At 46.6% G+C, this 23,801-nt stretch overlaps 1 protein-coding gene across 1 annotated transcript; it reads right to left on the bottom strand.

The window, feature by feature from the left end:
• Positions 1-7,568: 7,568 nt before the first annotated feature.
• Positions 7,569-22,616, bottom strand: LOC144804489 (uncharacterized). The gene is made up of 2 exons (XM_078671914.1): positions 22,046-22,616; positions 7,569-8,575 (listed from the first exon to the last, which is right to left on the bottom strand). The coding sequence occupies exons 1-2, from the start codon at positions 22,614-22,616 to the stop codon at positions 7,722-7,724; spliced, it is 1,425 nt and encodes a 474-aa protein (XP_078528040.1). The 3' UTR covers positions 7,569-7,721.
• Between the last annotated feature and the right edge of the window lie 1,185 nt (positions 22,617-23,801).

Genomic DNA, 23,801 nt, shown 5'->3' with positions numbered 1-23,801 from the left:
CAACGCCATCTCCTCCTCCTGCTACAATACCCTCCACATGCTCCGCAGGGTCTACAAGTGGATCCCGTCCGAAACCAGAACAGTGACCCAAGCCCTCATCAGCAGCAGGCTAGACTACGGCAAAACGCAGGAATCCCGGCCAAACACCTACAACGACTGCAACGCATCCAAAACGCAATCGCCCGCCTGATCCTCAAAATCCCTCATCGCAGCCACATCTCCCCCCACCTACAAAACCTGCACTGGCTCCCCATCGACAAAAGAATCACCTTCAAGTTCCTCACCAACGCACACAAAGCACTCCACAACACCGGACTAGCCTACCTGAACAGCAGACTCAGCTTCTACACCCCCACCCGCCAGCCTTGCCCTCGCCGCCGTCCACCCGCATCCAACGAACAACTTCTGGTGGCAGATCCTTCTCCTTCCTCGCCACCAAGACCTAGAACACCCTCCTGGTCCAGCTGCGGTAGACCCAAGACCTGCTCACCTTCAGAAAGCTCCTCAAGACCTGGCTATTCAAGCAGTAGCGGCACCCTCTCCTCAGCGCCTTGAGACCCTCATGGGTAAGTAGTGCGCTTTACAAGTATTCTGATTGATTGATTGATCTTTTTCTTTTTTTTTTACTGAATTTTCACAGCTGACAATCATAATGCAGTAATCTCAAAAGTCAGATTTATATACTATATATTAGTAACCATTTTTTTTTTTGCGATTCCTTATTTTGCACCAGATTTTCCTTTATACATACCATTTTGCAAATTCGCATTTGCAAACACCGAAATTTGGTGTTGGTCAATTTCATTACTGCCAGTAAAAGTGAATAGGGAAGCTGTTTTAAGTACATGTGCAGAAAACTGGTGAAAACAAGTTCCCCAACTACATGATGGTATCAAACATCTCGTATTAATACGCCCACGCTGATTCCAGTGGTGATTTATTAATACATGCACCCAGAGGGCACCTTAGAAACCTACCAACTACCAGTGTGGTATGCTGACTGGTCCTAGCCAGCCTGCCACCACAGACCAGGTTCTGGCACCCATGGGTGAGGGGTTTTCTCTCAGGGGGTCCGACACAAAGCCCGCTCAGGCAGAGGGTGTTTACAACCCCTCCCACAGGATGACATGTGAATTAGCATTCCAAGGCAGGGAGCTTCCAAGAGCCCACCGCCTTTGGGAACCTGGCTTCGCTCACAGGAGAGGATGCTGATCCCTCTTGGCCAGGGTCTGCTCGGTGCCTGGACAAGGAGGGAAAATCTGTAGTCAGACAGGTGTGTTCACCTTCAGGATAGTTCCGTCCCTAAGATGGGCTACCTGAGTGAACGTGAAATCTCAGAGTCATCTTTGTGATGAAAGAATTTGGAATTCTGGGACAGAGTTATGCCCACTTCTCTCAGGACTCTTTGGCTACTACCTTTCACTCCCCTAAATCCAGTATTTAGGGGAGCCTCTGGCACCATGAAATGAGATCCTGATGACCTGAAACAAGAAGACGGTTGTGAAGAATTGCAATAAGGAACAGAAGACACTAACTGACTTGGTGCCAAACGGATTGCTGTCCTTGACAACTGCGACAAAGACAATTTGTCCTGCAGCTGCCGTGTCTGCAGAAGCCTGAGAGAAGTGCCAGCACTTCACCCACGAACCAGGATCACCCATGGAGCAGCAGAGCTGCTTCCCTGCATCCTGCAGGCACCCAAACAGGACTGAGAGGACTTCGGACCGATCCCCGTAGATTAGCATTGGGCACCAGATGCTGTATTGCACCACGGCACCCGGCCGCCTAGTGCCCCTGGGGGTGACCTGTTGATGCTGCCTTGGACCTTGCCGTATACTCACCTTAAGACCAAGAGAGTGATCCGGTGAGGCGCTATAAAGAACTTGTATGCAGCATTTGTTTATCCTCCATAGGATAGCATTGACACTTATGAAAATTGCACTGTTACCTGACCGTATTGATTCTGGTGCCTAAATATATATCAGGATATGTGTTATTTTTATAAATTGCTGTGGCTCTCCTTATTGAGTCGTCTGTACCATTTATTGACTCTGTTCGTGTATCGCAGATGTCTAACACTCCTCTCTGATAAGCCTAAGGCTGCTCGACCTCACTACTCCGTAGAAGAGCAACTTGAGATTCCTAAAGCAAACCCCGTCCACTCATAAGGGAACCCCTGGACTCCATGCACAGTAGACCTCTTTTTGGTATACTATATAAAGAGCCAGTTTCCTATAGTCATCATTCATATATCTGGTTGTGGTCAGATCTTCTTATATACGCTTATGTATGGTGTTTGCTTCTTGATTGATTCTTTTATTTGATTGTTAATGTAATTGAAAGAGAAGCTGCTACACTTGTCTGCCGAGTGATGCAATCGGTGGGTAATTGCCACAGCGTTTTCATCTGTGGAGTAGTTGATTTGGGTCAGACTGCACCCTCTCTGATCGGAGGAGCTCAGCCCTCTACTGCCTGCTTTGATGCACGTGCCCCAGTGTGCCCACTCCGCTTTGCACGAGCGATAAGCCCATGGCCGAGCTGTGATAGTTAGACCCACAAGACACGTTCAATACCACCTCATACACTGATCGGGGAACAGAGAGGGCCTCATTTACCAAGAATTGGCATACAGCAGCATTGCAAGTCTTTTTTGGTGCACTGCTCTGTGCCAATCGAAAGGGCAGGAATGCACCATACAGGACAAAGTGCATTACTGGCCTTTCAGGCGCACATTTTGCAGCCGAGCACCAACACAGACACCCTTGCACCATGGTGCACTGGGGTCTATGTCTGCTGAAGAACGTGACACACATGGAAAGAGGAATAAAAGAGGAGAAATGAAAACATTTCTACTCATTATGCCGCTTTGGTGAGGTGTAAGGTTTTGGCATTGCCCCAGTGTTGGACTTGAGTGTCTAAATCTGGGGCGGTGTAAAAATAAATGGGTGTTTCGTGGGAAAACCCACAGCAACACCCATGGAACACCTCCTTGATGCAGAGTAAGCCAACGCAGCGCTTTGCGCTGCCTAGCCTTACTCCATATCTATGAAGCGTTTTGCGTCGCCTTGTGGATATGATTCAGAGGCCTGCACCACACGAGCTTTAAAAAAAAAAGTGACGCTCCAGCTGGGCAGGCCTCTTGTAAATAAGGCCAGAGTTTGCACCAGCAAGATCAAAACTATTTCTCTACAGAGAGTAGCTGTCAAGCACGAGGGTACTAAGCCCCTGATGCCCTTACCACTGAGAAGGACTACAATATTTCAATTAAGGGGGGACCGCTCAGAGCGAGACCTCCCTCCATGCTTATTTTTCAGGGTATAGATCATTCCATGTCAAATAACATTTGGGTGGGGGGAAAAGTGAGATATTTCTTTAACAACTGGGACATGTTGTCTCAAGACACCTGGATACTAGACAAGGTAACAGACTTCAAGCTGGAGCTTAACAGCTCTTCAGCTGAGTGACGTTTATACAACTATTGCATCGTTCCAAGTTAGACAAAGAAGGTAATCCCATCTAGGACCGGGATATTGTGGTTGAACTGTTTGAAACTGAGCATACTCAAAGACGAGGCAGTAAGATGGTGCTGGCCATACCTGAGCATAATGGGCAGTGATTTGTGGACTGTGGTTATTGACATCATGGGAAATGTAGTTTTTAAGTGTACTGTTGATTGGTTGCTGTGCAAATTCAGTAATAGAAAAAGAAGCATTATTCCCACCAATATGTGCTTAATAAAAATGTTAATTCTTGACGTGATAGCTCAAATAAAATTTCTTTCAACACTTATATACAGATACATAAACATTAGGTCTGGGCAGTGAACTCCGCTCCGTTCGTAGACTTTGTGGAGTTTCTCCCACTCCGCAGACCACTCGGAGTTCAGAAAAACATTTCCTTGCTTGTGCTCACCAACGTTAAATTGGAGAGCGTGAGCAAGGAAAATCCAGCACTAGACCATCTCCCAACGAGATTTCTCAATGCGGCTGCCCGGGGATGGGCACTCGCACTCATGTCGAGAAACCTTCCATTCACGTTGAGGAAGCTGCTGCTCTAGTAGAACTTCTACTCAAGCGGCGGAAAGATGCAGCGCCCTCTTGCACTGTGCGCGGTGCTGTTCGCACTGATTTTACTGCGCGGGACAAACATCTGTCGCCCAAAAATCACTGTGTTTTAGTAAATGAATTTTGAGTCTAATATGCTAGTAACTTGTACTTTCAGAGCCTATGTAAGCCGAATAAAGTTTTATGTCTGGCTGATATGCCGTAAATGTGCCAACGTAGCTGTAACAATCTTGTGACCCGCTGGCTTGCTCTTGTTAATAATCCGGTATCACAGCTTCAGCTAAGGCCCCCAATTCCTAGTCTCATCATTCACTTATCACCCAGGGCGTCTCATCATTGCACACACATACATGCCACCATTGCGACTTAGTTCATTCCTAGAGATCCACACGTCACTGCAGATCCAGGGCTTGCTACCAGCCACAGCAAGCTCCAGCACTTGCCCAAATAGGATAGGATATATGTTTATAGAGCGCTCGATTGCCGTGGCGTCTTGGCGCTAGTGTATGTAGAATGGAAGTATGGCCTGTGTTACCGGGGGACTATGTGGAAGTGAACAGCCATGTTTTCAAGTCCTTCCTAAATACCTGCTGATTAGATTGAAATTTCATAGCCATAGGCATTTTGTTCCATAACTTTGATGCACAACTAGATACAGTCCTGCCATCCCATCTTGCCCGTCTGATTTTAGCAATCTGGATAAGGCCCAAATTAGCAGATCTAAGGGCACTTGGGGGTATAAGGTAGGACATTTTTTTGGAGATCCTCGGCACCTCCACCATAAAGTGCTTTGTGCACCAGGCATAAGGCCTTAAATTCCACTTGCTGTTTGATGGGAAGCAAATGCAGTGACTTAATTCCTGCCGAGGTTGATTGTCCTTTAGGAATGTTTAGAAGTAATCTTGCTGCAGTGTTCTGTATAGACTGCAGTTTTCTCAGCTGGGTGTTATCAATGCCCAAAATAGGGCATTGTAATAGTCCAGTTTAGACAGGAAGAGCACCACCGCCACCGTCTTTTGCAATTCTTGTGAGAGAAAAGGGGAGATTGCTCTCAAGGTTTTTAGTAAAAAGAAGCAGGAGGAAGTGAGACTGTTTACCTGGGCAGAAAAATTAAACTGGTCATCGAAGATGACTCAGAGGTTCCTGACTTTGGGGACAGGACACGGGCATTCCCTGGCCTCAACCGGCCACTAGGAGTCATTCCACAGGCACGGCCAGGGCCAAACTCTATCACCACTGTTTTGTCAGTGTTTATTTTCAGGAAGCTATGGTTCATCCGGGTCATGATCTCAGTGAGACAAGCATGAAACCTGGCGGCTGTGGCCTCATGCTGATTGAAGATAGAGATAACAAGCTGAGAATCATCAGCATATGAGACCAGGGCAAATCCATGTCTCCTGATAAGTCAGGCGCAAGGAGAGACGTAGATGTTAAATATTGTCGGGGATAGGAGTGGCGACATGAGCACTGGTGTCTGAGTGACCTCAGAGCAGCCTCGCCACAGGCATCTGTCTGTCCCTTGCTTCATGGTCACTGATGACTATGGGTGGATCTTGTGGGGGGCACACAACATTCACCAGGATGATTCAAGACTTCATACACTAGTGCTGTTGCTTCCATATAATAGTTTGGAGGCACGCCTTGTGCGCTCACAGATGGCACAGTGCCCAGAGTATTCAGACTACTTTAAGCCAACCAATATGCTCAGTGAAGGGAAAGGTCCAAGGGACAAAGGTATTCCCAAAGCAATTACACTATTAAACTTCAAAAGTTGTCTTCTGAAACATCAACAGTGCAAAGTGTACTTGTAACGCTTGCACTACTCTAATAAACACAGCGATGGAGCGAACTACACACTGGAAAGCCTCACATCTTTGGAGCGGGTGGTGGAAGGTCTGCAGGGGGGCGTAAGTTCCTCCCCACCCTCTTCCGGGACAGACTAATCACCAAGATAGAAAACAGACACTCTGAACGTACTGATGAGTTTGAAGTATCTCCAGTCTCATCACCACATGGAACAGGCAGGCAGATTGGTTTATTAGCAACGTTTTATTGCATAAAATAAGACATTCTTGGCAAACAGCTCACTGCGGCAGTGTCCTTTGTCTAGTTGTCAATCTCACCCCTCACACTAGAACAGGACACAATTGACCTCACAAAACACATCACACACTGAGATGAAATACTCCTTACAGTGTCTTTATCGGACAATCTGCTTTGTTTTGTAATGTATGTGAACGTTAGTTTTTTGGTATATAATTCTGACCAAAATAGCGGCCAAACTCCGGCCGACTTCTACCATATAGTTTGCTTTGCCCAGGCCTTGACCCATTCTGGTCCGAGGTGAAATCTGAGCTCACACAGACCTTGGCTTGGCAGGTTCCACACAATCCTTTACTTCTTCTCCTGGGTGTATTTAAAGGTTTGGACTGCTCTAGAGCGGACAAACATTTTCAAGGAACGGCGGTCGCTGTGGCTAAATGAGATATTGCTGCAGCCTGGGCCCAGCCCAACCCCCCTACCCTGCGAAAGTCGCACCAGGGAGTGGATTGGTGAGTGGCCCAGGAGGAACATGGTTGTCCCAGAAGGTGCCATAGGGTTTGGGGCAAATGGCTGAACCTACTGTTTTAAATTGCCAGCTTTGTCTCTCCCATCTAACGGGGTGCTGCTTTCCAGCTTGGGTGGCTTGCATAAATACTCCTACCCACACAGTGGGGTTTTTTACTGTCTGTTGGAGATGGAATTGGCTTTACTGTGTAAGAGGTAAGCTGTCTTTTTTTTTCTTTTCAAAATGATAATAAAATTGATTATAAAAAAAAAAGAAAATTCTCACCAGAATAAACCATCTCAAAACATTGTGAAATGTGTCACAGTCTCGGCAGTTGAAACTGCAGAATTATATGGTTGGTGCCACCTTTGCAAGTTGTTAGAATCTAGACAGCCATGAATCCTCTTCTGTTCTCTCAGCCTGGATGGGTTGTACAGAATATTTACACAGCCGGTCTGAAGATACTGATAGGGAGTAGACGTTTCTGCTTTAGTGATGGAAGGAGTTTATATTTTTTGTCCTCAAGTGGTTTTTGATTCGTATTTCTTCTCCTGGTTTCTTTTTCCCATGTGCTCAGGTCTTTCAATAATTTTTTGTTGAGTCCCAGAAGTTATGTCTATCAGGATAGTTTATGATCCACACTTGGTAACATGTCCTCAACATTGCACACATTTCATGAGAGTCTGACAGGTTTAATTCGCAGTTAAGCAGCCTCTGTGAAGTTTGTTGCTTGGTGAAGTGACGTTAGGGACGTTGAAGAACCCTTATTCTGTTTGGAGTCGCTGCAAATGTTAGAGTTTGTCCTTTAACTGAAAGCTCTTCTGACATTCAGAGCAAAGGAATGATCTCAGCCCAGAAGGATTGTTAGATGTCATAAGAGGTCTAACATTAGCTGTAGATTCTTAGATGATGTAAAAGATCACATTTCTTTTTTTAAATGAAGGTTTTTTGGCAGTGCTTCGAGAAGGATTCCATCTTGTATGTGTTATTTGAGGTTACTGAGCAACACCTTTTGTTTACAGCAGTTTCCATATCCTGTACGGCGTCATGGCCGTCGCCTGTGTGTTCTTTGATGGCGTACAAGGCTTGCCTTAAGATCAAATCGCTTGCTACACACAGTGCAGTGATAAAGCCTCTGGCCTGTGTATGCTTTGATGCCGTACAAGGGTCGCCTTCCGAGAAAATCTCTTGGAACACACAGTGCAGTGATAAGGCCCCTCTCCTGTGTGTATGCTTTGATGGCGTACAAGAGCTGCCTTAAGAGTAAAGCCCTTGGAACACACAGTGCAGTGATAAGACCTCTCTCCTGTGTGTACGCTTTGATGTTGTACAAGGGTCGCCTTTCGAGAAAACCTCTTGGAACACACAGTGCAGTGATAAGGCCTCTCTCCGGTGTGTGTTCTTCGATGCAGTACAAGGTGTGCCTTCCGAGAAAAGGGTTTGGAACACACAGTGCAGTGATAAGGCCTCTCTCCTGTGTGAGTTCTTTGATGCCGTACAAGGGTCGCCTTCTGAGAAAAGGGTTTAGAACACACAGTGCAGTGATAAGGCTTCTCTCCTGTGTGTACGCTTTGATGTTGTAGAAGATTTCCCTTCTGAGTAAAACTTTTCTCACAGATATTGCAGTGAAAGGGCCGCTCTCCTTTGTGAGTTTTTTCATGTGTTGCCTTATCAGCAAACCTCATTTCATGCTCGGTGTAGGGATACCGATCTGTGTGCGTTTGTTCGTGCAGTAAAAAATGCGTCTTTCCAGTAAATGTTTTCTTACACTCAGCACAGGCATAAGCTCTTAGACTGGTGCCTATTCTTTTCTGCCATGTAAGTAGTGTTTGATTGTTAAAATTCTCACTCCTCTGTATTCCTTGGTGTTTTCCTTCATTCATTTTATAAGAAAAATTCATCCTTCCTCCAGAAGCTTTACGTTTTTCTTTCCCATTCATACTTTCTGTCTGCGACTGCTGTGCTGCAGAATAAAATGAACACTGAGAATTATACATGGGAAAAATTTCTTGAAAGAAATGCACGGTTATAATATGAGAAAGGTGGACAGTAATATCTAGGAAGGAAGGAAAATGTTACTACCTGTAAACAATCATTTGCTGCTGTAGTACTACAGTTCACATATGGTGACCTCTCATGGGTTGGGTCCTGACTACTAAAAATAACTAATTTAAGATTGAGTTCTGGAGAACGACTCGTAATCCCATACCAGAAAGGCATAATGCATCAGTGCGCAGACTCCAATTAAAATCATTGTGTTGTTTTCTCCATCGGAGTACAACTGCTTATATGTGTAAAATAAAAAAAATAAACTGCTTAATCTGAGCAACCTGTATACTTTCCTACCATACAGCAAGTGGGTGATGCATGTGAGCCTGCAACATGACAAACTGACAGTATTTGCAAGAGAGTAACATTTTCCATTTGCAGCAAGCTGTGGCACATCACAGGTTGTGCCATAACTTAAAAGAACCGGTAAGGTCCAGAACGCCACAGCCAGGCTCATTCTAGGGACACCACGCCACAAACATATGACCCAACATCTACGAAGCATCCACTTGCTCCCCGTCGAGAAGAGGATCACCTTCAAACTCCTCACCCACGCCTACAAATCCCTCAAGAACATCGGACCCACATACCTCAACGACCGAATATGTTGATGTCACCAGAGAAATATTTTATGAAAGGATGCACAGAACCAAATGTTTCTGCTTTACAAATTATCTACTAGAGGTATGTTGGGTAGAAAACCCATGGTTGAATCTTTATCACATGTGGACTCAGCCTGTGGTATTTCTATGTGGTGTCTCCGCTCGACCTGGGTGGTAAATTCAGTTCAACTTGCGGAATTTGTGGAATTTGGGTAATTTCACATTCCGCGGAGAAAGTGGAATTGCCAAAACCTCCGCGATCCGCGGCTTTGTAGAATTTTTTGCTTGTTCACGCTTTCAAAATGTGTGTTCGCAAGAGATTTCCCCCCGAGCACGCAAACAACGTTCGTGAACAGGAAAAAAGCATTGTGAAGGAGCAGAGGAAGCAATTCCGCGTGTTTGCAGAATTCTGCGTGCTCACGGCATATTTTTACGCTGAGCTTTGCGTAACACGATTACGCAAATTACGGCCACCCCTAGTCTCTACACGAGTAGAAAACCATATGCCAAATTGTGCCGGTGCAAAAAACTGCCCTATTTTTCATACATTTTCAATTCTGATAATGTATAGCATGAGTGCATGTTTAACACTGGATGCATATTTAACTTTGTCTTTGTAAACTTGCAGGAACTGTCAAACTACCAATGGGTCATGTAGTTTGCTAACTGTTTGAGGAAGAGACTGCTACTAGGTAGACAACTATCCACATTAAGGCTTGCAGTGATGTAGTGGCTTAAAAGGTGGACTTGTTACTCTTGATAAAACAACATTAAAATCTTAACTGGATGCCAGGGGTGCTCTGGTGGGATAACCATTCTCAACTCTACCATGAACATTTTCACAAGAGTTTTTTCAAAAGTATTCAAACATTAGTGTAGGCTAGGCCAGCTTCTGTATGTATGGATCTATATGTTATTTCTATACTGCAAACCTAGCCTGAAGCTAGAGCCAAAGATGAACATAAATTATTTTTAAAGAAGGAAGTCCTCAACTCTTACCTAAACGGGAGCAATGTCGGGCGGTCCTGATGGATACAGGGATGTTGTTCCAGATCATGAGTTCATACATGGAAAAGGCCTGCTAACTTGTTTTTTTTGTTACAGTTCTAAGTCTGCAGTCTGATGGAGTTCTCCAACCTCACATGTGTTGCACTTGAAAATAAGCGCTGAACTTAAGTACAACGAGAATGATGAACAAGTGATAAGAAAGAGGTAATAGCTACAAAAGACGAAATTTTACTACTGTCCTGGAAGAGTCTTAAACTTTGTAAGATGATACGAATAAGTAAGGACAGCAGTCAAAATTCCATTGACACAAAGACGACAGGAACTTTTGACAGAGGAATCAAGCTCAGAAGGTGACTCAGACGACTCTGCTAGCAACTACCTAGGAAAAAAACCTACTTGCCACTTTTTACGCTGAGTACGGGTTACTAAGACAAGGACGGACAATGGAATATCATAAAAAAGGAAAAACAAAAGCAAGAGGCACAAACAAAGGAAGAGAAAGACAGGAAAGAGCAAATGGAAGACAAAAAGATAACTCACCCAATAGGAAGAGAAAGGTGATAGAGCAAGGCGAGATATGATTATTAAATCATCACAACATTAACTGACAATGGATGAACTAAATATCCACAACCTTGGCTTATAATTTTGCCCCAGGAGGGACTTAGATTACAGTTCATGTAGAATTGACATATTTCCGTTTCAAAGATACCAACATAAAATCAGACCCAAGCCAATGAACATGAGAATAGGGGGGCCCAATACAGAAATCATGACTTGTGTTCAAGAGACGCTGATACTTCATGACATTGGCTGATCTGGATAATGGAAATATATGTGCAACGAAAGAGCGGGAAGCGTTGCTTGGAAAGAGGGCACAGATAGATCAGGGAAGCCTAACTCGCTTCAAAAAGCAAGCTGCATATAACTCCTCCTTGCCTCATGATAATCTGGATGTCTTTAGTGACTCGGTCGCCAAAGACTTGTTCAAATAAATTGTTCACCAGTCAAGGCAAGAAGGGAAGAATCAGATCCAACTTGAGTAATGGACAAAGGGAGGCCATTAACACATCCCGTAATGACAACATAAGAACCAATGTCATACGATAAAGGGCAAGAATGTGGTTTAATGATTGTTTGCAATTATGAACAAAAGACTTTTCAATAATTATTAAATACGATTGTTGTGAAACGGGAATGGCAACATTTTCATTTGTGTAAAACACTACCCTCTACTGTACCATGCTTTTTCCTTCTATCAAATGTATGCAAGAACAAGGGGGGCGTATAGTGCCCTCCAACAATAGCTCACTGGAAAGCACAGCAATAAACTAAAAACCATTTATTGCTGATTCTTGTGGAGAGCCTCCCATCATATTGTATAGATAGAGAGAATTTTCCACAAAAGATACACAATGGAGACAATCATATTTGACAACTACCTAGGATGTGATCTTGCTAATTATGTGTACAACACACGCAAGGTCTAAGAGCCTACAAAAATGCTTTTTGCAATAGACCAATATCTCCATATGACTATACATGGATGCTTGGGACCATGACTTTTGCCAAAATAACAATAATTTCATATTTAAAGATAGATATTACAGACAAATCTCAGGGACAGCAATGGGCACCTGCTCTCCCAGCTCTGCAAATGTATTTGTGGTCTGGTGGAAGGAACAGGTGTGTCGTGTAGTTCCCACTAATCCGTAGGACCTGCGCGTTTGTTGGACAACATAAACTTTGGATTAGTGCCTAGACTGGCTCCGGGCACCTCCGCAGGATGAGTTGGCCTAGAGACCAGCTAGCTCACAGTGCCACTATAAGACTCCCTAACCTTACCAGGAAGCGAATGGTTTCTGGCAACCACTGAACGTGACAACCCTGACCCCTCAGGGATCTTGGAAACAGAACAGAACCTTTCGCTCAGTCACTCAAGCTTACTTGCTCTCAGAGAAATATACAGAGAATACACAGTGGGACGTTTTCAATATATTTATTGAACCAACGTTATTCTTGTATAGAATACATAAGCTGCAATAATCAGTAGACCGAAGCAGCTGTAAGTGATTACAAGCACGTAATAGTAGATATAGTTCTACCATGGTGCTAAAACAGTGTATATATGCAGGCATATAAGCAATTCATACTAATATTATAAAGAGAGAGCCCAAACCTTTGAGGCGGGTAATCACAGTAACCACAGCACCAATCACAACACCCAATACAGCGTTGGAAAGGGCAGTTGCAGCAGAAGGACATAGGCTATGCAGACAGCCACCATATTGTATTTTTTTTTTTTGCAGAGTTTTATATAGCGCAAACTTGACCCACACTGAATCAGGTATCAGAGCGCTTTACATAGCACCAGTTACATTACATGAGGACACACATTAATTTTTGTTAGGCACGGGGAGATTAAGTGATTTGCCCAGAATCACAGGAGGTTTGACGTCGTTACCAAGACTCGAACCCAGATCCCCAGGTCCGAGGTCGAGCGCCTTAGCCGTTAGGCCAACTCCTCTATACATTTAAAAGGTAAAAGAACCGTGCCAGCAAAGTAGTCCCTTCTGGGCGTGTCTCTGTTGTGCTGTGGGCGTTGGCTGGAGGCATGACTAACTCTGGGGGCGTGTGGTACGGCCATCACATCGTGGGCTGTGGGCGTGTGCTGGTGGCGTGACAAACGCTGGGGGCGTGACAAACGCTGGGGGCGTGTGTCCGCCTTTTATGCCATGTGAGTCGTACATCCAAGCGCCAAATACGTTGCTGCGCAGCATCAAGGGTCACGCTGGGGGCGTGTGTCCGGCCTTCATGCCATGTGAACGCAATTGCGCCGCATCAAGGGGCACGCTGGGGGCGTGAGAAACGCTGGGGGCGTGTGCTACGTTCCGCCCTTCATGCCATGTGGGTCGTACATTAATCAGAAGATCGTCTGCTCTGGCCGTGTGCTGGGGGCATGACAAACGCGTTCAACTGGAGGCCTGGTAAGTAACGTTAATGCAGCCTCTCCTGCGAGCTGTTACTGAACTCTCTCATTTAACAAAATTACACGCGCCTGCTACCATCAACCAGGGCTCTAGCCGGGCTCAGGCGGCGGATCAGTACACTAATTACACGCGCCTGATAACATCAACCAGAGCTGCAGCTGGGCCTCAAGCGGGGGAACACGCGCCTGCTAACATCAAACAGGCCTGCATCTGGGCCTCAAGCGGGGGAACACGCAAATGAGCGTGTCTGCGGGGACAATTACTGCAGCCTCTCCTACTCGCTGTCACTCAACTCGCTCATTAAACGGATTTACCCGCGGCTGATAACTCTCTCATTCAACGACACTACACGCGCCTGCTAACATCAACCAAGGCTGTAGCCGGGCTCAGGCGGCGGATCACTTTACCAATTACACGCGCCTGCTAACATCAACCAGGGCTGCAGCTGGGCCTTCTTCGTCCCTATTCTAATGAAACAAAAAATGTTGTCTACCACGAGATTTTAAAATAAATTGCCCTTGCCAAATACACACATTCTATTTCATACCCGGACAACATCGGGACGGGCTGCTAGTATAATATAATCCACATTTGTAAAGCGCACAATCACCCGTAAGGGTCTGTAGGCGTTGGGGGCCGTCGGGAAGATTAAGCAAGCTATTGCCCAGAATCACATCGTGCTGGGCTAATCTGGGTTGTCTCCTGAGGCAAAAAGCCGGGAGTAGACGCTGTTGCTGCTATAATTCAGACCTGCTTACCTTTTAAAACTGTATTTTAACTTTGTATAGCACTCTTGCACTTTAGGGCATCACGGAGCAGATCTAGCGCTCACGTGACCCCTTACACCAGCGTCCTTCGCCGCTGGCCACGCCCACCGCTAGGCCACGCCCCCTTCCCGCCCTACTTAAGCGCTGATCTACGAGCGCTCGGTTGGGTTGTCTCCTGAGGCGAAAAGCCGGGAGTAGACGCTGTTGCTGCTATAATTCAGACCTGCTTACCTTTTAAAACTGTATTTTAACTTTGTATAGCACTCTTGCACTTTAGGGCATCACGGAGCAGATCTAGCGCTCACGTGACCCCTTACACCGGCGTCCTTCACCGCTGGCCACGCCCACCGCTAGGCCACGCCCCCTTCCCGCCCTACTTAAGCGCTGATCTACGAGCGCTCGGTTGGGTTGTCTCCTGAGGCGAAAAGCCGGGAGTAGACGCTGTTGCTGCTATAATTCAGACCTGCTTACCTTTTAAAACTGTATTTTAACTTTGTATAGCACTCTTGCACTTTAGGGCATCACGGAGCAGATCTAGCGCTCACGTGACCCCTTACACCGGCGTCCTTTGCTGCTGGCCACGCCCACCGCTAGGCCACGCCCCCTTCCCGCCCTTGAGGCCTCCTATATCAAATGTGCAACCACAGAACGCGCAGCGGACGTGCGCAGCGGGCGCGCCGCTTGCGCGCCGAAGGCGCGCCTAAGGCAAGCCCGTCTGTGCCCGTCCGCGGCCGGACGGGGCTAGGGGCACGACCCCACGCCAAATTCATCTCTTACTCCTCTGAGGAGCTTACCACCCTCCAAGGCCACTGGCCACTCTCGGTTTGTGTCCGTAGACACATTATCTCATTAGGCCTTGTACCTTCTTCCACTCCTACTCTGCCGTTTTCTTTGTCCGCCTCTCCCCCACAATGCCCTCTCCCACCTGACCCTCTTCCCCCGACTCCGTCACTATCCATTCTTTTACTTAACACCAGGTCAGCGGTCAAGCACCATCATGAGCTCTTTGTCTTGCTCGATTCTGAAAAGCCTGACTTACTGCTCTTGACCGAAACCTGGTTCTGCGACTCCTCCCTTCCCGTTCTCTTGGCTACCCTCCCCCCCTCCTATGTGGCCTTACGTGCTGATCGTTCGGCAGGCAGGGCTGGTGGTGGAGTGGCGATAATCGCTCGATCGGAACTAAATTTTCAAACCATTCCCTCTCCCCCCATTCCTCCCACTGAATTCCTTACAGTTCGTTCCCTCGCCTTTTCCCCCCCCTTCACCTGTCTCCTAATGTACCGTCCTCCCAAGCCTTCGCCTCTATTTTTGCCGGCTTTTCAAGACCTACTAGCCAATATGGTGGTCAACTATGCATCGGTCTTGGTACTAGGGAATTTTAATTACTGGCCCTCGGACCCTTCTGAGTGCACAGCCTCGAAAGAATTTACTGAGTCTCTCACATCTTTAAATTTTATGTCGCACATCTCTGTCCCCACTCACTCTCACGGTCACACACTTGACCAGGTCTGGTCCCTTAACCTTCAAGTTTCCCCGGTGACGATTTCCCTTTGCCCTTGGTCCGACCATGCCCTTATTTCCTTCTCCATCTCTATCAACTCTGTGCCCAAAGTTCCCCACGCCAAAAATACCTGGGCGCGTAATTGGAACAGAGTTGACTTTCCCACCCTGACGTCCCACCTTCGGAACACTATCCCATCCCTCTCTGGTCTTCCGTCCGACTCTCAAGCCAACACCATCAACACCTGGCTGACTATGGGTTGTGACTCAGTGGCTCCCCTGCGTCGCATTTCCGTTCGGCGACCCAAGGAGTCTAACAGGTGGTTCAATGACCACCTAAAAGAATTAAAACTGTTCGCTCGACAGGCAGAAAGGCACTGGAGGAAAAATTACTGCCCCTCACTTAAAACTCTTTACCTGACATCACTCGCCAACTACAAGACCGCAATCCTTGCTGCCAAAACTTCTTATTTCTCTGCAAGAATTTTGTCTGCTGAAAATAAATCTAGGGAGATCTTCGGCATAGTGCAGGACCTGGCCTACTCCGATAGGGCTTCACCTCAAATCCCCCCATCCCAGCCTCTATGCAACCAACTAAACACCTATTTTCTTGACAAGATTGCTACCATTAGGGCCAACATCCCCCCCCCTGCTTTTGTTGACCCTTCTCCTCCTACTATTCAAAACCTTCTTACTTCTATCCCTCCCCTCACTGAAGAGGTATTCCTAGAGATACTCCCCAAAGTAAAATCAGGTTCTCCGGCTGACATCTGTCCGGCGCGAGTCCTCCAACAAATCTATTCCTCTTGTCCTGAACCTCCCATCACCTTCCTTAACAGCTCCCTAGCGCAGGGAGTAGTGACCCCCGCGCTCAAATCAGCCTCCATAGTGCCCATTCTAAAGAAGCCTGGCACTGACCCATCCATCTCAGCAAATTACCGCCCCATTTCCCTGCTGCCCTACCTGGGCAAGGTGCTGGAGCGCTATGTCACCGCGGTATTCAGCACCCACGTAGAGGCCAATGGGGGACTGGCTCCCCGCCAGGCTGGCTTTCGACCTAGGCCCTCGACTGAATCAGTCGTGGTATCAGTCCTAGACAACCTCAGGAAGGGTATGGATAACAACAAACACCAGGCGCTGGTACTCCTCGATCTCTCCGCCGCATTTGACACGGTAGGCCATACCATCTTATTGTCCCGTGTCAAGGCGGCTGGAATTGAGGGATCCGCCCTGGTGTGGCTTTCCTCCTTCCTGAGGGACCGCACCCAGGCGGTCCGACTAGGAGACTTCACAACCACTTCACTACCCGTCACGTGTGGTGTCCCCCAGGGTTCTTCCTTGTCTCCCCTACTATTTAATCTTTATATCTCCCCCCTCATCTTTGCTCTTCAGCAGCTGGAGGTCACCGTGTATAATTACGCGGATGACCTCCAGCTCATCTTTGATCTATCCTCTTCTCCCCTCTCTGCCTCCAGCTTCCAGCACACTATGACATTCATCAGGGACTGGATGAACCATAACCATCGTAAGCTGAACCCGGACAAGACCGAGCTGGTTCTTACCGGAGGTTCTTCCAGTCCCTGGAACTCTCTCTTCTGGCCCTCAACCCTTGGTCCCGCCCCCACCCCTTCTACCACGGTCAAAACACTGGGGGTCAAAATGAATAATCAGCTCACCCTTCACTCTCAAATTAGCTCGGTAGTTTCCTCCTGTTTCCTCACCCTCCGAACTATTCGCACTGTCGCCCGCTTCTTTTCCCCTCAGGCACTCAAAATGATCATGGCCGCTCTAGTGATATCACGGCTGGATTATGCCAATGCTCTTTACAATGGCATACCAGCATACAGTCTGAGGAGGTTACAGTTGGTCCAAAACCAAGCTGCCCGGCTGGTCTTTGGTCTCCCACGTTACCACCACTCCACACCCCTCCTCAGGGAGCTCCACTGGCTCCCTGTTAAGGAACGCTCTCTGTTTAAAACCGCCTGCATGGTCTTCCAGGCCCGTCAAGGCACCGCCCCCGCCTTCATTTTCTCATTATTAAAAGAATATGTTCCCCCCAGAGAACTTCGTTCCTCCACCAAGTCCCTCCTTCAAATCCAACGCTTCAGACGCAAAAAGTGGGGTGGGTCCAACTTTTCCACCTTGGCCCCCACTTTTTGGAACTCCCTCCCAGATCACCTTCGTGCGGCTACCCATTATGTATCCTTCCGTAAGGATCTAAAAACGTTCCTTTTTAAACAGGCTTTTCATGTGTAATTTTCCCTTCCCGGCTCTACCACCGGTTCTCATTTTTGTCTCTGTAGCCATTACCCTCTATTAGCGCCAAGAAACCGTTCGGTGCACGCTGCGCTTTATAAATGTTTTAAATTAGAAATTAGAATCTGCCGCTGGTGCCGGGAATCGAACCGTGATCCCCAGATTCCGGAGGCAGTCGCCCTAGCTTTGGCGTACTCCTACTATGCACTCCCTACTCTGCGTGTACCTAGAGTGTGTGTGGGTGTGAAGCCAAGAATCCCCAGTAAGGGACCTGACAGGAGAGAATGCAGGCCACAAATTGGTTACAAACTGAACACCCCCACACAGAGATGCCAGCCCGCTGCACAGTGAAGTCTCAGCCCGCACGGACCCTGGGTGTCAGCTGTAGCGCCTCCTCCACTAATCTATTGGGATGCTCATTATTTATAATAGAGAGCATCTTGTGATGTACGTACAGGTTAGACAATGTTATAGATATGTAGATAGCCCTGTCACCCTGTGGATGAAGATAGAGATGACATTTGTCAATAGTGCGTCAAGAGGCCTTGTACTTAGTGTTCAAGGCATCGTGACAATGTTGTGCGAAGCTAGATGTGTAAACAAAGTAGTTTCAGAGATACGAATCCAACATTGTCATGCATGCAAATATGTGCAAGCATGAAATGATCCTGTAAAACATTGGACAATATATGAAATTAGCCACTTCGATACATGGGCCTAACCCGGGCACATAACAGGTGGTCTGGACATCACGAAATGAAAACATGACAAACCATGCGCTGATTTGGATCGGGGATATAGATGACCTTTCCCTGCTGTGGGACGGAAGTAGGGAAATGTCTAAAAGATTAATCCAGAGACAGTCAAAATCTGATCTCAACCGAAAATTCACTCATTAGATCAGAAATAAATCTATAAATGACCTGGCTAAGTCATCCTTATGTGGGACCAAGTTCAGACTATGAACTGATAATCAACCTTTTTTGAATGGTAATAATGTGAACACCAGCAGGCTACTGCCAGGTTGGTGAGGTTAAGTTTGAAACTTTTAAAACATCATTTTGAGGTTGAACACACTGCAGGAGAGAGGAAAAAAAATACTGATTGCTTGCCTCGACTGCCCTGAGGGCAGGAAGATGTGGAACATGAGAACAAAGAGAATGACTGCGAAGATGTGGAATGTACTGCAGCAAGTATTTGTTGGCCGGGTAGAGAGAGAGTGTGAGTGTGTGTGTGTGTGTGTGTGTGTGTGTGTGTGTGAGTGAGTGAGTGAGTGAGTGAGTGAGTGAGTGAGTGAGTGAGTGTGAGTGAGTGAGTGAGTGAGTGAGTGAGTGAGTGAGTGAGTGAGTGAGTGAGTGGAGTGAGTGTGTGTGTGTGTGTGTGTGCGTGTGCGTGTGTGTGTAAAAGTAGAGAAACACATTGGATGAAGATTCTATTTTATTGAAAGTGATTAATTTCATGAGGAAAGGATAGCCAAAAGAAAAACGATTTGTTGTGTGAACTGCAGACCGATAGCGAAGTTTATTCTGTCAGAGGTGAGCCGTGAAGGACATTTAGGTGTGATATCTAGCAGCAAACGACTGACAATGCAATACTAGTGGCCTGACATGGAGAGGGATGTGGAAAAACTCATTAGAGAGAATTACCAGTTGTCTGCAAAATGATAAATGGATGATATACAGAGTTCTGCTTATGACAGAAGTGGGTTTTCCTGACAGAGTGCGGGGCAATGAATGTAATGATTTTTTAGGTATGTTTCAGATGCTTCCTGTGCATCAGAAATTTGCCATTGTGCTTGTGGAGTACATGTCAAATTGGTTGAAAGTATGATTCGTACATGGAAGTGAGGGTTTTCTGTGTGAATTGGTATCGGATAATGGTGAACAATTTATCTTGAGGGAAATAAAGCAGTATTTGGATGGAACCGGTTTCAAGATAAATGTGCTAGTCGTCATCACCCACAGAGTAATGGCTAAGCAGAGAGGATGAAAAGATTGGTGAATCAGGATTTTTCATGCCGGTATCAAAGTGGAAGATGCTGCAAGGGCTATGCTTTCAGCTTATTGCAACACACTGCATTGCACCATTTTGTGCAGAGAGGCAGAAATTTGCATGATTTGGTCCTTGTAATGTGCACTGAAATGTCTAAAGAGGGCCTCAGACACAATACCTATATAAAGAAGGAAGAAAGATGAATGGGCTTCAAAAGATACATATGATATTGTAAAGCCATTGTTCGCACAGACATGATCAGAGAGCCAATAATCTTATGTAATCATAGTACACTGGAATTACTGGGGGAATCAGATGCCAAATCTCCACAGTAATTCCACATATCTCAGAGCAATTGCCATTTACTTCACCCACCCTCCAGCAGAGTTTCTGTAATTGCTGATATTGCTGACTTAGAGGGAGGAAAAATGGAGGGAAATGTAACAGGAGACATTATGGAGACACAGCTGAGGCCTTATAATGGGGCCCATCTATACTACTATTATAAAGGAAGAACTTTCAGCCTTTGAGGCGGGTAAACTCGGGAACCACAGCGCCAATCCACACACCCGATACACCGTTGGAATCGTCAGGGTGGGTAGATGGTTATAGGCTATATAAATAAAAATAAAACGTTATTTAAAAAATTTACAGTAAAAAAAAAGTAGTCCATCCGAAGTAGCGCCGGCCGCGACGTGCGTGCTCAAGTCAGGAGCGCGGGGAGGAGCAGCGTCCAGGAGCGCGACGAGGAGCGGCGGACATGGCGCGGTGGAGGAGCGCTGACGAAAGGAGCAGCGGACAGGCCAGCGGTGGTGCGCGCAGCGGACAGGCTGGAGGAGCGACGGCTGAGGTAAGGGAGCGGCGGACATGGCGCGGGGAGGAGCGCTGACGTGAGGAGCAGCGTACAGGCCAGCGGCGGTGCGAGAAGCGGGCAGGCGGGAGGAGCGGCGGCTGAGGTAAGGGGACCATGTCGGGGCAGGCGGGAGACGGGCTGGGCGGGGGCCCGGGCTGCAGGAGAAAAGAGAATGATCCTGTGTTTTTATGGTGAAACAGCAATCATTAACACACCTCTAGGCCAAAAACATTAGCTATGATGTAAGCTTTCCCAGCCAATGTACACTCTGTAGAATGGATTAGTCAGCTGTACACCTCTGCAAAGAAGAACAGACATATTTAAAGCAGTATATCAGCAGCGGACAGGCGAGAGGAGTGGCGGCTGAGGTAAGGCGACCCATGTCGGGGCAGGCGGGGGTGGGGGTAGGCGGGGACGGGCCGGGTGGGGGCCGGGCTGCTGGACAATGTCGGGGCGGGCGGGGTCGGGGAAGCCTGTTGCTCCCGGACAACGTCGGGACGGGCTGCTAGTATTAGATAAAATAAACATAAGAAAATATATCACCCAATCCTGTATACTGTAATACAACTAACCCAGCTTAAAATTCAGACCACCTTGTACTGTGCACATAACCATACAGACCACACATAATCTTGAACCTCCCTTGACCTTGTACGTTGTTCTACATGATGTAGTATGTTATAATACAGCCGGCCCTCTCTGACCTGCAAGCCCCCCAGTTCTATGTACGTGTACCTACACACTTCAGAAAAACAACCACCTCTTATCGAAGGCTCTGGGGTGCCGCGGGTCTTACCCTACCCATTCCACCACTACAGACCTGACTTACAGATAACTTGTCCTCTTCACACTACCTTCCTCCCCTTCTAAGCATCAGACCCTGACTGACCCAGAAATCCTCCTACATTCTGAACACGCGAACATCACAAAGACCCAGTCCCATCTCTAAAGTGCTTTAGTTTGCACTAGCAACAAAAAAGGTCAATGTTACTCTCGGTGAATAACACCTCACTTTCACCTCACACTGAGGGGATTGGTGAGTATCGCGGTGCTTGCATTGAAATCACAGATTCTACCACATAATTCCTCAGAGTTCCTGAGCCTGGAATGCGGCGTCTCATGCACAGACCAGAATTCAGGTCATTTTTCATGTGCAGAGTCCCAATTCTTAGCCTATCACATAACGGGAAGGAGAAACTACTTGGCGAAAATAAAGGAGATACTAGGTACATGACCGCTTCTGCCGTACTCAAGGTGCCCACAAAGATGCCACTCCACACAACTCATATTAGGCCCCCCTGCAGGTCTTACTAAAAATCTGGAAACATCCACTTTGGAGATATTTTATGCTACATTCCCTCAGAACTGTACAAGTTACTCAACATTCTGGATGTTAATTCAGTACGAAACAAATACCTGGGATGGCTTTGAGCAGCAATCTATCTGCGTCTGTATTTCCTCTCTCCAGTGGGTCTCTAGCGATAGCTCCATCAGTATCAGGAGCATTTTGTGGCAGGAATGATGAGGCTCCAGATGGGCCCTGTGCATCAGCACATGTGGGTCGTAGGTCAGAGTTCTCATCTTGGTTCTCAGGGTGCAGTGGTTCTTGCTTGTAGTTCTGATCGTAGTCCTCAGGACTCGGTGGTTCTAGCTTATAGCCGCGCTCTGGACTGAGTGTCTCAAGGTGCAGTGGTTCGGTCTTGCAGTTCTGATGCAATTCATGTGCATCAGAAAGAACCTGCAGGCATGTGTTGAGCTGCAGACTCTGGTCTTCTTGAAATGCTGGTTGTCTGCAGACGTTTTGCCGTTGACCCTCACCATCAAACCACAACACCTCTTGCTTTAGGAGTTCACTTGTTCCCTCCCCATTTGGGAGCATTGGTTGTGTGCAGTGGATTTGCTGTAGCTCATGTCCCTCGTGAAACAGTGGCTGCAGGCAGACGTTCTGTTGTGGGCCCCAACTATCTGCACCGTCTACCTCAATCATACGCAGGTTAATCCTGAAAAGGGCCCAAATAAAAACTCCCCAATTAATGGGGCAAATAACAGAGTCCAAACTACTGACAGGGGCAAAGAAAAAAGTCTAAGTTGTCTTCCCATTAGTACAAATGCCAAGTCAGACTAACAATAAGGCAGATAAGATAAGAAAGAAACTGGCAAATTACAGCTCCTCTCGTGGAATCTAGCAGGTCTTTCATCTAAAACTATTTTGCCGGATTGGATAAAGGTGGTAAATCAGTATTCCATCCTGTGTTTCCAGGAAACTTGGGCGATCTCACCTATCCATCTCCAAGGCTTTCAGACATTCCACTCACCGGCTGCCGGGACTAAACAGGGCAGACACAAGGGGGGACTATGTACCTATATTAGTGTATCAGTCGGTCAGAGGATCAGGAAAACACTATTGAAAGATTCCTTCCAGATAATTGCATTGGATATTGCCCCGTCATTGTCATTGCTAATTATCAATTTTTACAATAACCTCCTTGTAGACCAATTGGAGAAAGCCTTGGTTAATTTACATCAAGCCCTGCTCACGATTAAAGAAACCTTGGGCGGAGAATGTGCAATTCTTCTTGCGGGCGATCTAAACTGCCATATCTGTTTAAACACAGTAAGAGATGGTTGTGACATTTATGATACATATGCCTCAGACCCTGGTTTTCCCACCTTCAGCCATTTTATGCATACAAAGTCAGGGGACCTTTTTAACACCTTTGTTACCTCTTTTAACCTACATTTGGTAAATGAGCTCCTACAGATCCCATGCCCCTCCAAACCAACCTTTCATGGCAGAGCCAGGAACACCAATGGTTAGCGATATGCACTCCTCTATTGGAACAATTTTTCTAAATATCAACAAAATATACTGCCCGGTGCTAACCCATATCTTGACTAGCTCCTAGCCAAGTTGGAAATGATATATGAATCACAGAAACCTGTGTTATGGGGAGCACTGTTCACTTATTCACAATGACGTGATTTTTGTTTTTCTATTAATCAACCATACATTCAATTCACTTTTAACAAAAATTAAACAGATTCTGTTTCATCACAAATTCAAAATTTTCATATGTCCACAGTCTTTTTTGAACAAACAGAAAGCCAAAACCAATTCCCAAATTAAAAGCTCATCACAAGATGGACGTTTTTCTTTTCTTCAAAAATGATT

Source organism: Lissotriton helveticus, chromosome 1_2 (genome assembly GCF_964261635.1).
Source record: "Lissotriton helveticus chromosome 1_2, aLisHel1.1, whole genome shotgun sequence".
Lineage (NCBI taxonomy): Eukaryota > Metazoa > Chordata > Amphibia > Caudata > Salamandridae > Lissotriton > Lissotriton helveticus.
The sequence above is the reverse complement of the archived record's forward strand: the minus strand, read 5'-3'. Positions and strand labels throughout refer to the sequence as shown.